At 46.1% G+C, this 16,116-nt stretch overlaps 1 protein-coding gene across 1 annotated transcript in view; it reads left to right on the top strand.

The window, feature by feature from the left end:
• nrp1a (neuropilin 1a) overlaps positions 1–13,031 on the top strand; it is a gene marked incomplete at its 5' end in the record, with an annotated part of 39,025 nt that extends 25,994 nt beyond the window's left edge. The window contains 9 exons of the mRNA XM_076043112.1: positions 2,490–2,821; positions 2,965–3,109; positions 5,357–5,452; positions 6,907–6,957; positions 7,995–8,138; positions 8,229–8,506; positions 8,634–8,730; positions 9,464–9,517; positions 9,773–13,031. Of these exons, the coding sequence (XP_075899227.1) occupies positions 2,490–2,821; positions 2,965–3,109; positions 5,357–5,452; positions 6,907–6,957; positions 7,995–8,138; positions 8,229–8,506; positions 8,634–8,730; positions 9,464–9,517; positions 9,773–10,056 (1,481 nt within the window). The remainder of the gene's footprint in view (positions 1–2,489; positions 2,822–2,964; positions 3,110–5,356; positions 5,453–6,906; positions 6,958–7,994; positions 8,139–8,228; positions 8,507–8,633; positions 8,731–9,463; positions 9,518–9,772) is intronic.
• Positions 13,032–16,116: the final 3,085 nt, after the last annotated feature.

The following is a 16,116-nucleotide window of genomic DNA, read 5'->3' as shown; positions in this document are numbered from 1 at the left end:
GTTACTTTTACGAAATATTTTGCTAGCTAAAAATGTCTCGTTATCCACAGAACCAAAAACAACAATGTCGTTACTTTTATGTACTGCGAGTACACACTTTTATTCATAGGTTTATAGGGCAGTGTGTTAAAATCATAATGAGGCCAAATTTTACACGCTGGGCCTTTTGAGGAGGAAACTCTTTTTTTTTTCACGTTCAAATTGAATTATTTCGGGCGTGTCGCTGTTTTTGCCGCCTCCGACACGTTCGGCGCTCGCAGCTGGAGCTGCGGCTGACAAGAGGGAGTTCACTCCGGTGGCAAATCTTAGAACACACACACACACACAATCATAAACAGACGCTGTTTTGGATTCAAGCGGTCGTCGTTTTTAGACGGCAATTTATTATTTTATTTTTTTTTTGCGTCTTTCAGACGTGATGTTCGTAGGTTTTTTATGCTCAACTCGCGAGTCCCGCAGTCACACACACGCACACGCGGGCGCGACAGATGTAATTGCGCTCAGACTCTGTGGGAGCCAAACAGTAAATATTTTATTGCCCTGTGCTGAGGACTCGGTAGGACTGTCGCTGCGAGAAGGGGAGACAGCGGGATTGTAGCCAAACAACAAGTAGCTTCTTGTTGTGCATGTGATTCCTGGGAAGGATGAATGAAAACAGTCTTTTCTAAATGAGGAGAAAAAAAAAAAAAAAAAAATTCATAAACCTTTAAATATAACGGTGCTAACGAAGAATGCGCGAGTCAGTGTTTTGCCGAAAGAGGAACAATGTATTTTTAAATATTTAGTCATTTTCAGGTTAGCGATGCTAAAAAATCTCTCTAAAAAAAACAAACAAAAACAACGAACACGGTTATGCGTTTTACTTTGCATCTGTATTATTTATTTTGATTATGCATTAGTCAATAATCCCCAGTACTTTAATATTCAGTCATGTTTTATGAATACACATGGCTTCAAGGCCGCAGCAACGGGCCGTCCGTTCCGTTCCGGCTCTCGTTGTGAAGCAACGGCGACGAGGAAAAAAGCAAAAACAAGAAAAAAAAGCCAATAAATCCCATTTGGAAACACTGTGAGACGCTTGAACCGGCGGAGGAGAGGACGGCAGCGGATCAGAGGAGCGGAATATAAAAGGAGGAGAGCAAAGTTTGGAAATGTGGTCGGGTCAGGTGGTGCCGAACAGCCGTCCCGCAGATGTAGACGGCGCTGGGGCAGGAGGTAGACAAACACAGGAGGAGATGAAGCATAGTGTGTGTGTGTGTGTGTGTGTGTGTGTGTGTGTGTGTGTGTGTGCGTGTGTGCGCGTGTGCGTGTGTGTGAAAACAGACCCTCGGAATTCAGGACGTGGAAACGCCAGCTGAGAGGTGGGATATAATTGGCTGCCTGGAGAAAACCGCTTCAGGCGCACAAATTAGTATGCATGGGATCTGCAGCAGGCGGAGGGGAGAGCAGAGGAGAGGAGCGGGGGGGGGTGGAGGGAGTTGGGGGTGGAGGGGGGGTGGCGAGAGATCACAGAGGCATCGCAAAAAGTTGCGGCGGCTCGTCCAACTCCGGTTTGACTTTCACTTTCCTCTCCGCGACTCCGCTTGTGTGTGTGAGATTTCCCCCAAATGCCCGCAGAAGAACTTTTTAGTGAGACGTCGTACCTTGGAAGCATTGGTTGGCAAAGTGCGTTCACGCAAATGAGGAACGCAAAAATCCTGTGTGGTATTTGCGAACTTTGCGAAAAAGATCCATAAGTTAAATGCAGGCTCTTCACAGACCATATTAGAGACGTGGCAGAAGTGGAAAACAGTATTAGCATGTCGTCTAATGCTAATAAGACAACATGCTAATACTTTTTTTATGCTGATAAAGTTGTTGTCTACTTTCGCATCTGCGAGTTAGCACACTCGCTTCGTTTGGCTCGGTTTCGGTGTATATCTGGGCGCTCCACGCTCCACGAACCAATGTTGTAAAGTGTTTGGATGCTAACTAGCGGATCCGCTCGTAGCACACTTGCTTCGTTTGGCTAGATTTCGGTGTATATCTGGGCGCTCAACGCTCCACGAACTAATGTAACGCGTTTGGACGCTAGCTAGCGGATCTGCTAGCTAGTTAATGTACTCCTCGCGACAGTTGACATTTTCAGGCGTTAACATTACACGTTGGGTTTGGTTGATGAGAAATTGCTGTCTGTTTGCAATTCACCATTAAAAGAAAAGAAGAATAGGCTACAATGAAACGATGCTGCGTATTATCTGGCCTATTTTTCCACGAGTCCACGAAAAGAGTTTGGTGTTAGCTGACAAACAACATTAGCGATATCATCATCCGGGAGGCTGGCTAACATGCTCTAACATATGGTGTCACATTTTAATCAGGTGTTGTTTTGTTTAACGTACAGACAAACTGTCATCTTTACGTTCGTTTCCAACGGTTCAAAAAGGCCTCATCCTACTTTTTTTTCCCTCTCGCTAACTCAAAGTTTAATCTCCCATTCTTCCTTTCAGAGTTCCCGTGCTCCGGCATGCTGGGCATGGTGTCGGGCCTCATCGCCGACAACCAGATCACGGCGTCGTCCCACGTCGACCGCAACTGGGTGCCCGAGAACGCCCGCCTGCTGACGAGCAGGACGGGCTGGACGCTGCTCCCCCAGCCGCAGCCCTTCGCCAGCGAGTGGCTCCAGGTGGACCTGGGCAAGGAGAAGCTGGTGAAGGGGCTGATCGTCCAGGGGGGGAAGCACCGCGAGAACAAGGTCTTCATGAAGAAGTTCCGCCTGGGCTACAGCGGCAACGGGTCCGACTGGCGGATGGTGCTGGACGCGAGTGGAAGCAAGCCAAAGGTGAAAGAAACGTCGTGACGAATCATCTCGTTGGAGACGATTGGAGGCTCACCAGGAGCGGCTTAGCAGCTTCCTCGCCCGGATCGATATCTCACACGGCAATGTCTCCGTCTCTCTCTCTCTCTCTCTCCCGCCCCGACCAGATTTTTGATGCAAACAGCAACTACGACACTCCGGAGCTGAAGACGGTGGAGACCCTCCTCACCCGCTTCGTCAGGATCTACCCGGAGAGGGCGACTCCTGCCGGCATGGGCCTGCGACTGGAGCTCCTCGGCTGCGAGATTGACGGTGTGTGAAAACCTCACGTATGACGCCTGCACTCTGTCTTAGGTCCACTGGGTGGAAGAGGAACATTTCTAGATAGATAGGTAGGCAGGTGGGCAGGTAGGTAGGTAGATAGATAGATAGATCGATAGATCGGTGGGTGGGTGGATGGATGGATAGGTAGGTAGGTAGGTAGGTAGGTAGGTAGGTAGGTAGATAGATAGATAGGTGGGTGGATGGATAGGTAGGTAGATAGATAGATGGGTGGATGGATAGATGGATAGGTAGATAGATGGATAGATGGATATGGCAAAGAAAATACACCTTTCATTTACTTTTTTTTCCTCTGGGGGGAGCTGTTTGAAACATTGGCCCACAATGACATTCACGTGGGTTTTTTTTGGCTACTTTTCTCATTGCTTGCAACTTTATTTGTATTCTTAAACAGCTCATATATTGTGTTATGTATTTGACAATTGCCAGCACCTGAATGTAGGTTTCAGGCGTGAGTGGAAAAACGTATTCTTACACATACATACATACATACATACATACATGTGTACAAACATACATGTGTACATACATATATACCAGTGTACATATATGCATACATGTTTACAAACACACACACATACATACATACATACATACATACGTACATACGTATGTATGCGTATGGCCCTTCGTTTTTGCATCGTTTCACCGAATTTCACATTCGTTGCCTTCATTTCCATTCACATCCGTGCTCGTGATCTTTCCTCGGTGCTCGGCAGGCGAGCCGTCCCTCGTCTCGCTCTCTGCGTGGTGACGAGTGACCCGGCCCCCCCCCCCCCCCCCCCCGGCGCCCCCTCTGCCAATGTGCGGCCTTTATTTTAAAGGTGCGCGCGAGGAGGACACGAGGACGCAGCTGTCCCGCTCGTTATGGCCCACGAGAGTCGTCCCGACATAAATCCCCCACCCCACCCCGCCCCCCCGCCCCACACACACACACACACGGGGGAGGCACTTCTGCAGGGGATCAGACAGAAGAACCCACCTGGTCCAGATGGGATTATTGCAGCCGTCCCCCCCCGCCCCCCCTGTGTACTCCTATTAGACCACTGCCTGCATTTCTGCTTTCATAAGCCCCCCCCCCTTTTCATTTCTCCCCTGCTCTTTATCGGTCTTAAAGCTGATTTAGCGGGGAAACAGCTAAGCGTTATGAGTGCGTGGTGTTTCGCCCCTAAGTGGATTTACATATTGGATTTTAGGGAGGCCCATTCTGTTGCTTCATGGACTCCCATTGGGAGCATTAGTCAGATGATAATGCTTGTTTGCGGCATTAACGGCGCACACGCACACACACGCACACGCACAACCGCACGCATACTTACAGACAGGGAGTAGCTACACTCTCGCTGCCAAACTGCGGTCGCAACATATGCACACTGTGTGTGTGTGTGTGTGTGTGTGTGTGTGTGTGTGAGTTATGGCAGCAGTGCTAAATTCTGCTAGCTTCGCAGCGGCCCACCGAGGGAGGAGTTGGAGCGGTGGGTTGGGAAGGGGGGGGGGGGGGGGGGGGGGTTGCTGATCGCCGCCATATTTCATGCAGCGGCGGCGGCAGGCGGTTGTGATCTCTCACACAGAGATAATAATAGAAAGGCATTTTTTTTTTTTCCCCGGCCCCGTCCGTCCGTCCGTCCGTCCGTCTCTCTTGCACTCAGGCCTGCTAACTTAGTGTAAACACACACACACACACACACACACACACACACACACACGCGCGCGCGCGCACGCACACACAAGCCTTAGGGGCCGCAACATACTGTAGATCAGCGGCTCCTCCTCCAGGTTGGTGTCGACGCCCCCTGGCAGGTGTTTGGCAGACTGCTTTGATTTTGGACTTTTCTGTTTTTTTCACCTTCCACATAAATAATAAAACTCTGCTCCAGCAGGAGGGTGGAACTGAATATGCTGACTATGCTGTTTTTGACATCTGTAAAAAATAAAAAAAAATAAAAAAAAATAAAAATTATTAATAATTGCAATCTAGTCTTTACGTTCCATTTTCACTGTAAGATCTCTCCATCGGAGATTTAAATATCTGTTTTTTTCTTCTTCTTTTTTTCTTCTTTTTGTTTCTGCTCTTTGCACCGTGCTGTTGCCGCAATGATGCTAATTCGCCCAAATGTGGTACAAATAAAGGCATTCCGCTCAATTCCATTCCCTGATCTAATTTTTATTTCTCTCTCTCTCTCTTCTCCCCCCCCCCCACCCCCCCTTCCCCCGCAGCTCCAACTCTCCCGCTCACCACTCCGTCGTCAGACGAGTGCGACGACGAGCAGGCTCCCTGCCACAGCGGCACAGGTGATGGCTACGACGTGACAGGTGCTAACATCGCCCCCGCGAGACTGCCAGCGCTCCCTGCCCCTGCCCCTGCCCTCGCTGCCTTCCCCCATCTGCCGCGGCTCGCACTCAGACTGCTTCGCCCCTCCCTCCCTTGCTCCCCAGCTCCGCTTCTCTCTCTCCAGCATGGATTTTTTTTTTTCTTTTTCTTTTTCTTTTTTTTTTTTTTTGTGCAGTTAATCTGCCATCTATTGTGCAAACTCCCATGCACGCACGCACGCACGCGGCCGCTCTGGCATCTGATCAGCGCCACACGTAGCCCACGCAAACCGCCCTGCATGCATTTGGCCCTCGTCTCTGCGGCTGCTGGTGTTGCACGTTTTTTTTTTTTTTTGTTTTTTTTTTTGGTCGCGGTTTCTACGACGTACGACGTGACGCAACACATTGCGTCAACGTACAATAGCTACTCGGACAACCCAGCGTCCAGCACGAATGAACAAACGTGCTAGCGCGACAATATTAAATTCAAACCGCAATAAACAAGCGCGACTATTAACTACTGCTAACTACTCCGAACTACTCAGAGGGCGACGGCTTGTGTTTTATTACAGACAGACATTCGTCAAAAGCAAAAAGCAAACAGAATCAAATGGGGTTTCACACTGACCGATCGTAAGGCAGAATCCCTGTGTTAAAGGTACGTTCATTTAGCCGGTGAGCGTCTGGTTCCGATGCAGTGGGGGGGAAAAAAAAGAAATGATAAGCTGCTGCATTATGGACAGAAAGACAAGAGGAAAATCTCAAAGATCAGTCTGTGATTCTGTTTTTTTTTTTTACACTAAGAAATGTACACGGAACAGTACATGCCGACCATATTTCGTTGCACTTTTTCCACACACACAAGCTGAGCTCTCCCTTTGCCGTCTTGGAGAAATCTCCCCTGCTGCAAACAAAAGAAAAGAGAGCATTGCACCCACCTGCTTCTGCAACTTGCAGATGGCGTCCTTGTCTCGCCTGCCTTTGTCCTCCTGCACCTTCTCCTGCTCACTCTGCTGTCCTCTGCTCCCACTAACCCCCCTCCTTTCACTTGCAATGCTGCCCACACCCTCCTTGCAACCAGCAGTCTCCAGTAAAGAGCATGGAAGCATCTGGGTCACTTTTTTTTTTTTTCTTCTTTTTTTTTTTAACAGAAGAATAATTGAAAAATGGCAGCCATGTTCAGATTGGCTAAATTTAGCTAGCATGGATATCGTTAGCCTAATAGCATAAAGTCGTTTTTTTTTTTTTGTCCAAATTGTGATATCTGTCTAACTTTGCCAATGGGCTTGCTAAAAAAAAATGTGTTTTTTCTTGTTTTCTGAAAACATTTAAATAGGACTTAGGCAACTATGCTATGAGGCTAATAATATGTTTGCCACATGAATACAGAACTCATGACAACGTTTTTGCAAGGCTAAGAAGAACCATGCTAATGTGTGTTTTTGTGTGTGCGATAGGTGTGACCGTCATGCCAGAGACCCCCACACCTGAAGTGGACACAATCCCAGGTAAGCCCACGGGCCTTTCTTTTTTTTATCAGGGAGCTGCGCCACGGCTAATGTGCGTCAGCGAGTTTTGCTCGCGCTTGTTTTTTCTGGGGTTTTGTGTCGTTTTCCGCGGCTGTTGCCTCAGAAAAGTCTTTTTTTTTTTTTTTTTTTTTTCATCTCCCTTTTCATCGGGCAGCTGAGTGAGTCATCTTAACCGAAGCTAGTCGGTAGCCTCAGTCAAGGCGAAAGCCAAGGTTTTCAGAAATGGTGTTGCTTGTGGAAACTCCATCCTTTGCCTTCGTTGCGTGAATACAATATATTGCCGTCAGATGCTGGCTAGAATCACTCCCGATAGTAAATTGGCTCGTAGACTCTATAATAATACTATCAGACCTATTTGGGGACCTTTGTCCTCTGTGGACCTTTCAGATCTTTTTTTTTTTTTTAATCTGATTTGCACCTTTTTTTTTCCCCCCGCCTCTATTGGGACATTCTCCAATATTGCATTTGTCTGCCGGGACTCGCACCGTCGTTGGCATTGTCTCATTAAAAGCCTAAGGTCTCCGTGGGCCGCTCAGTGTCTTTCCACTCGGTTTGGACGCCACATCCGAGCAGCGGTCTTCCTCTTCTCCCCCCCCCCCCCCCCCCCCCCCCCCCTGAGCCTGTGATGCTCCGCTGTCACTCTGTGTGCCGCCGTGCTTCAGTGCCCTCTCTTACTTTCATTAAAAAAGATCACATGAGGTCTGCGCCGTTGACTCATTTCTGGGTTGTTTTTTTTTCTTTTTTCCCTACCTTGAATCCCTCTCCTCGGCTCCCTCTTATTAATCCCCGACACTGCAGAGGCTCTCAAAGCCTGCGTCCCTCGGCTCTCTGGCGCCCTCTGGTGCTCGAGTCTGATCACCGCGAGGGGGGGAAAAGTCTCCCGAATCGCAGCCTCCAGCTGTACCGCGTCTCTGTTCGTTTCGAGTTCCCGGTTTCTAAAACAGTCCGAAATGTGAGATCGGCCGAGGATTTCGCGCTTCCCGACCGTCCTTTCACACTTTTGTGCACTTTTGCAGCTTTCCTTTGGTTTGCCTGCGACTTTGGTTTGGCCCACGACCCGTCCTTCTGCAGCTGGACGTCCGAGGACACCGGCTCCAGGTGGCAGATTCAGTCCAGCGGCACACCCACCCTCAACACCGGACCCAACATGGACCACACAGGTGAGGGAGGAGCCGCTGTCGTCCCGACACTCACCTCACAAATTTTTGCACGGTTCACTTTGTAACACGACGCCGCCGCCCTCCCGACAGGCGGGTCGGGCAATTTCATCTACACGCTGGCGACGGATCCCCAACAGACCAAGGTGGCCCGCTTGCTGAGCCCGGTGGTCGGTTCCCCTGACTCGGACCTCTGCATGTCCTTTTGGTACCACATGTTTGGCTCGCACATCGGCACGCTGCACATCAAGCAGCGCAAGCAGACGGTCGACGGGAAGGCCGACATCCTGCTGTGGACGGTCAGCGGCCACCAAGGCAACCGCTGGAGGGAGGGCCGCGTCCTCTTGCCGCGGACCAACAAACCCTACCAGGTCAGTCGCCATCGATTGTTGGGTCGTTTTCCGAGCGGCAACGTATCGTAAAAAAAAAAAAAAAAAAAACAGGTCACATACTCCTACTTAACCTAAATCCGTTGCGTCCTATTTCTTGTTTTTCAAGGTGGTAATCGAAAGTTTGGTGGATGTAAAGAGCTGGGGCGACATAGCCGTGGATGACATCAAGGTTCTGGATGGAGTCAGCATGACAGATTGCAAAGGTGAGGCCATTTGTTCCAAGTTACAACATCCGCGCTCTGAATACGCTGCTGGCCGTGTGACACTTGGGAGATTTTGAGAGTAAACGGCGACATCGAGTGGTCGCGTTCCAGGCCGCGGCGCTCGCCCTCTAAACCCTCCCTCTCCCAAGCTTGCCAGTGAACTAAGGGTGCCTGTTTTAAATAGTACTGCGGTGGTTCAAAACAAAATTAAGAGACTGTGTAAGGTGGACGTGATTTCTGTGCATTTAAATTACAGTATAAAAGTTTTGCGAAAATCCAAGTTGATTATCATGTAGACATGGAATTGGGGAGGGGGGGGGGGTTGTCATACTTTAAAGGTTAAGTATCAAATACTTGGGGATTTTGAAGAAATAGCGACATCAAGTGGTCACATTTTTGGATTGCACCGCTCTTTCACTCCACCCCCCCCTCCCCCCTCCCGAGCTCGCCAGTAAACTACAGTTACCTGCGCACCCAAAACAAACTTGGATACCTCGTTCACCTTTTTCTTCTTCATTGGTTTATCGCCAGTGCTCGCTCTAAATACGCAAAGTGCTGTCGGGTAGCTCGATTGTCCGCACCGGGCTTCCTTAGAAATACGGCAATGCAAGATGGCAGCTAACTGGACAAATATGACACACTGGCGTCAAATATGGCTTCGAAAATAGCAGTTTTGTTTTTTTCGCAACGGACTTGATTTGACTGGGCTGTTCTTTTTTTTTTTTTTAAACAGATCCCGACATACCCACGGAACCGATGCTGCCAGAAGACGGCATCAATGACACGTGTAAGCCATCTTTACGCAAAACAAATTCACCTCTGCGCAGTGGCTCCAGAAGCCCCACAGATACCAGACAGATTTAGCCCTCTGTTTACAGCTTCCCGCTCAAAGTTTGTTTGCCTCTTGCTAAAAAAAACCCAAAAACTATCCTTTGCCGCACCTTTCACACGTCGAGAAGTTCTCTCCGAGAACTTTTCTTGAGTTCGAAACGCTGCCTGGTGTGAATCTCATCCCCGCGTTCCCATCTCTCCCCTTGCACAGTCGACGTCACGGAGTACCCGGACTTTGTGGAGACCAACCAGATCAGAGAGGCGGGCAACATGCTGAAGACGTTGGACCCCATCCTCATCACCATCATCGCCATGTCGGCCCTGGGCGTCTTCCTGGGCGCCATCTGCGGGGTGGTCCTGTACTGCGCCTGCTCGCACGGCGGCATGTCGGAGAGGAACTTGTCGGCCCTGGAGAACTATAACTTTGAGCTGGTGGACGGCGTCAAGCTAAAGAAGGACAAACTCAACGTGCAGAGCTCGTACTCGGAGGCGTGAGGTGTGGTGGCGAGCGCTTCTTTTTTTTTTTTTTTTTTTTTTTTTATCGGCGCGACTCTTGTTGAGCTTTGTCGTTGCGTCCGCGAGTGGCAGAAGGCAAAAATCATCTCTCTGGTCCTCGAGAAGACTGAAAAAAAAAACAAAAAAACAACTAACTGCCAATGGCCTCCAGTCACTGGATGAGGGACAGGTTCAGGAACCAATGGGAGGTTTGGACTGATCCACGCTTTTCTCAGGAACTGCAGTTAAAAAAACAAAAACAAAACGAAAGAAAGACAGAAAGACAGACGAGTAGGGGACACTGTGTACAAAAAAAAAAAAAATACAGGAAAAAATATGTACAGATGATTTAGATTATATTTTAATTTTTCTATTTTGCTTTTCATTGATTTTTACAATCGGATGCTGGTGTTGAGACCAATTTATTGATGATGTTTAAAGTATTTATAGTTGTTTTGTTTTGTTTTGTTTGTTTTTTTTTCTGGGAAAAAAAAAAAAAATCTTTGCTTTAAATCTTAAGTCGAAGGTTGTTGAATTTCCAAATATGGACGGAGACATATCGTATATGAACCATATCTGGCAAAGCTGCAGATTTGCCCCGTAAATGTGCTATACAGGGTGTGCCCATAACTCCCCCGACCCCTGACACGTGCACCCCCCCCCTCCCTCCCCCCCGCACCCCCACCACCACCCTTCAGACCTGAGTCATGGCAATGTATGGTTCTGACAGTGCCTTTAGAACACTTTTGTTTGGTCTCCTTTGGATCTGGGTGTTTTTACTGTACATGACTTAAGTTATAACGACAAGAAAAACTGCAAAATGAGAAAACAATCTATCATTGCGTTTTAGGTTTTGTTTTTGTTTGTTTTGTTGTCATTTTTTGTCCCCCCCCAAAAAAAAACCCACACACTGTAAATAAGTTTTAATATATTTTATTGTCCTTTTTAAAGAAAGTAAAAAGGAAAAAAAAAATATCTGCAGTATCCCTTTTTTCATGTGTGTGCGCACGCGTGTGTGTGTGTGTGTCTACCTGTGTGCGTGCGGGCGGGCGGGCGTATGTGTAAATATGGTATTCAGACTATTTTGTTGAAGGTGCAGTGTTATTGTGTTGTTGTTTTTTTTTAAGAGATTGTTCGCTCAAATGAGACTTTCTGAGACGCTGGAATTGCAGCAGTGTTCAATGTGCATTCAAGCCACCCGTCATCCGAACACCCGCTTCATCAAACCATAGAGCCACCACCGAGTCGTAAGGCTAAAGACTTATATAAAAGTCATTGGGGAGGAAAAAAAAAAAAAGTGAATTGCTAGCCCTGCCCTACTCCCCCCATATTGCTGCTGTGGAGTTTTTAACTTGCTAAAAATTTTTGCGCAACAGCTCGAAACACAGAAAAGGAAAATCTGTCAGCACACCAAAAAGAAAACAAAACATAATTTTCCCGCCCTTTTTTTTTTTTTTTTTTTTTTTAAATCTCAAAGGGCAACTATGGTTTGTCATTTCCATGCGATTGTTCACTCCACAAAGCACTATCTGGACAATGCAGCTTGAATGCACTTTGTAATTGACTCCCTATTGAAAGCGGGACAAACACTAACTGAAGAATGGTGCTATCATTTATTTTAGCTAAACACATTTATGTCTTAAGAAGAAGAAGAAGAAGAAGAAGAAAACCCAGTTTGTATCGTTCACATGCTGTATTGTAGCTTGAAGACCGCAAAAAAAAAACACACAAAAAAAAAACGACGACGACAACAGTTTGACGTGTTTCACGTGTAGCAGCCATAAACATTGATGTCAGAGCTGATGTCACGAGGACGGGACAGCGGTACGGCGAGGGCATAGGTGTGCGTGGCCTGAATCAGGTCGACCCAGCTGTTACCCTCTGGAGCTTTACCAAAGGACGGTTTGCTCTCTACTTTGTTTGTTTGTTTGTTTGTTTACCGGGGGGATTTTTGTTTTTTTTGCAAAACGCGCAACCAAGGATCGGAAAACATTTCAGCAACGCTCATCAGCCACTGGAGAACTATCAGGAACCTTCCCCAGAAAGGAGGCCGAAGAGTGTGTGTGTGTGTGTGTGTGTGTGTGGGGGGGTTATTATAGAACACACACGGCAACAAGCAATCAATCTGGGTTTTTTTTTATATATCTGTGTCTTTTAAAAGAAGTGAAAACTTCACCCCTGCGTGAACTCTTTAAACGTGGGTGGGTGGGGGGGGGTGTGAGGCGGTGAGAGCCGTCTGGATGGATGTCCAGTCACGACCCCTTGACTACCAGAGAACTGAGACCAATGGGGAGGAGCTCTTCGTCTCTTTGGACTGACTGTATGAGAACACATTGGGGCGGCGGGGGAGGGGTACGGCAGAAAAATCGGTGGGTTTGTTTTGGGTTTTTTTCGGCACCCACAATCAAACCAATCAAGGACCGGGATCCCGATGAGGGCAGGAGCTGGGCTTTGATTCCTTTTCTAACGTCTGTGTGCTTTCGTGTGTTGTGCCGTGGTGAACACCTTCTCTTCGCTTTGTTCCATGTCTCCCCCCCCACACACCCTGCCGCCACAAGGGGGAGTAAGGGGGGCGCGGAGCGACTGTAGCTTCTAGCAATTTCTGCTAAACTTAGAGAAAAAGGAAACTGTAGCGTGGACTCGAAAAAACAATGTTGCACTGATTAAAATATATTTAAGAGTTTTATGTGTTTATAGCGTTCATTTGCATAAAAACGGAGGTCCAAAACATACAAAAAAAAAAAAAAAACACCTGTTCATTTCTTGTCTTTTTTTTATATATAAATATCTATAGTTTCAGATCATGTGATATAATTCTGAAATGTAAAAAAATATATCACATGTTCATTAATGAAGAGGCTTAATAGTTTTTTTTTCTCTCTCACCCAACCACAATTTTCATGGCAAATAAATGCTTTGTTTTGTACTGTCATTTGAATTTTGTGTATCTTGTTTTCTGTTTTGTTTTTTTGTTTTTTTTTTAAATAAAACAAGATGATAAGACTTTTATTTTCAATACTGCTTCTGTAATTCTGCTGTTGTTAAACAAACAAAAAATAATAATAATAAACAGCAAAGCCTTAAAAAAGAGAAAATGACATTTGTGTCCACCTGAACTTGGCTTTCTTACGTTTTTCGTCAATGAGGGCTGTGGCCTTCATTTCCAAAGAACTGAAAAATGCTTCCCCCATCATCTTCAGTGGCCTATTGGCAGAGTTTCTACCCCGAAACTAAATGAGATTGTGGGTTTTGTTCCTGCTCTTGGTCATAACAAATTCCTATCCAGCATGAGCAGTGACGCCACTGCTGCTCGACGCTCACTTTGGGAGACGAATCAATCCCTTCATTTGTCTCCGTAGGAAAACTGGGTCGTGGCATCACCACCAAAAACATTTTCAAGCAGATTCCTGAACTGAAGTCTGTAATATTCTCAATGTGAGGGCTGATTGGAGAAGCCAACTGTGGTGGAGATCAGGGAGGAGAGGAAAGGGAGTGTGCTGCTGACCACTAATGAGAAGCCGATGTGAGGGTTGACTGCTCACTTTTAGCAGAAATACAAACATTTGGTATCCATTGGAGAATCATTTGTTTACAAAGAAACTGTACGTAGGGGCACGAGTTGGTCAAGAAAGGTGTCTGAATACAGAGGAAACGGACATTTATAGACAACACAGGTACTAAAATTAAAGCTGCGAGCAGCGTTAGTGGGGCTGAGCCTATGTGACCGCTGTGACTGATTTGGCTTCCAAATGGCATTGAATCAATGTATTTTTTTCTTATTTTATTTAAGCACGCGGAGGGTAATGGGGAACAGGTGAAGACAACATGTAATCAGGTCAGACACACAGGGGGCACATGAGGGAGGGCGAGTGCACTGAAACGAGAGGAGAGTTAGTTCATTTTCAAAATAAAACAGGAAATGACAGGACTAAAAAACAAACAATAACCCAAGATGAGACAGACTTTTGCCACGGTGTGACAAAAATAAAATAGGTTTAGTTTGTTTTGTGGACAAAAGCGTAGTACAGTACATTTACACGTCAATTTGACTTACAAAGCTTTAAAGCTAAGTTATTTCTTTAGTTTACGTACTCTCCTGAGTAGGACTATGTTCAATTGCGACTTCAAACAACAATGCGTTAAATTGCTATGGCATAATCTTCAACTGAGAATCTCTCTGTTGTATATATACTTTGTATATAGTCGTACATGAAACCAAAGCAGACCTGCAGTGCAACGGCAGTTGCTGAATCTTAACAAAAGCAAACAACAATAATAAATAAAAACAAGAATACTTTGTGGATTTTTCACATCTGGAAATAAAAAGGTGGCCCTAGATAGCGGAGCCAGAGGTACGTGTCAGTGCTCTCGTGACATTACAACGGACGATTTCTACAATTTCAGACAAAATAGGATACTTTACTTCATTGACCCAACCCCCCAGCAAAGATAGGATTTCAAATCCAACCAAAGTGAATCTGTAGTTCTTCAGCCCACCACCTGATGTCTCTGTAGAGTAACATGGTCAACATGATGGAAACGGCTACAGTTTCCGGTGACCCCATCCCATTTGCCACTACTCCTCCATTTCTCCTGCAGTCTGGGTGCACGACACCACCTTGTTGTCGACAACAGAAATACACAACGGACGTCTACAATAGACGAAACCCCAGGAGTAAACCATTCACCACCACGCTGTGGATCAAGGCCACTTTGTTTAAAAAACAAAAACAGAAAAACGGGAGACATAGTTGAACATGGAGCTAAATTTGAATGAACTATAACACGTTTTACGTGGTAATAATAATAATAATAATAATAATAATAATAATAATAATAATAATAATATACGATTCATATGGAAAAAGAGATAAACTCAACAAACTGAGTTGAAACAACCTAAATGAACCACAGGGGGGCACCAGCGCATCAACAATCAAAACCAAGTCTCAGCGGTCCGTTCGTTACCCACAAGGAAGCCGTTGCATTTTGACCAACCTGACTCACTTTCCGGTGGGAGTTGAAACTGAATTAAAATGGGGGTGGGGGGAGTTTACTCAGGTAGTGTCAGTTTTCCTGTTTGCTCGCTGTTTAGTCTCTGGTGACTTCGGTCACTCCGATGTCAGACTTGTTGGAAGAGACTGCACTTACTGGAAATAAGTATGTAAATAAAAAAGAAAATCCTCATTCGGTAATGCGAATGAATCCATCAGTAGCCCCCCTTAGGTAAAAAAACAAAAAAAAACAATGACGATTGAGTCTCTACTTTCACTTGAAAAAGCAACTGTAGTCAGTTCAAACTACAGCTCAAACTTGGTAAACACTTAACAGACCTGTTTAGTCTGGTAGAGACAAAACAGGATTCCAAGGACGAGATGTCCTTAATACCACAATGCTTTTTATAACCTCGCATTTTTTCCACTTGGAGTGCAGTGGAAGAACGCAGGAATATCTCTCCGCTGAGTTTCAGGCAAATACATATTTGGCAGGATGGTTATTTTTTCTCCAGGACTGATCCCAGAAATTGTGCGGCCTGGGAATGTTTGATGAGGCCAGAGATGAAATAAACCCTGTTTCTTCCTGTTTTTACAATTAAGATGCTGGAGAGGATGTTGCCTTCCAGTTTGGGGGAGGTTAGGCTGGATCAACTCTGGATAAGAAAAGTTCACTGTAATGTTTATTCAAGTTTGGACAGAGGGGAAATCCACATTGATTTGATTTTGTTTTGTTTTATTATCACAGAGTGCGGGTTGAAAATGAGACAGTGGCTGGGATGGGATGGGATAGGGGGCGGAGGAGGGGTCGGCGGGGCTCCTACTAAACTGTCAGACGTAAACTGTTAAGCACGAAAAGTTATGGCGGCGCCTTCAAAATTGAAGTTGTTTACTACTACATCGTGAGTTACGGTTGTGAGGTTGGGTTGATAATGATGACGTCGACGTAACTAAATAAATAAAATTATAATAATAATTAAAAAACAATCCACATAATTGACCACTGGCAAAACATGAATGATAAATGTAATGCTTGTAATTGTAAAATACAATTTATTCCATTACA

Source organism: Nelusetta ayraudi, unplaced genomic scaffold (assembly GCF_046127955.1).
Source record: "Nelusetta ayraudi isolate G7.1 ecotype Tasmania unplaced genomic scaffold, CSIRO-AGI_Nayr_v1 ptg000073l, whole genome shotgun sequence".
Lineage (NCBI taxonomy): Eukaryota > Metazoa > Chordata > Actinopteri > Tetraodontiformes > Monacanthidae > Nelusetta > Nelusetta ayraudi.
This window is presented reverse-complemented; position numbering and strand designations above follow the sequence as displayed.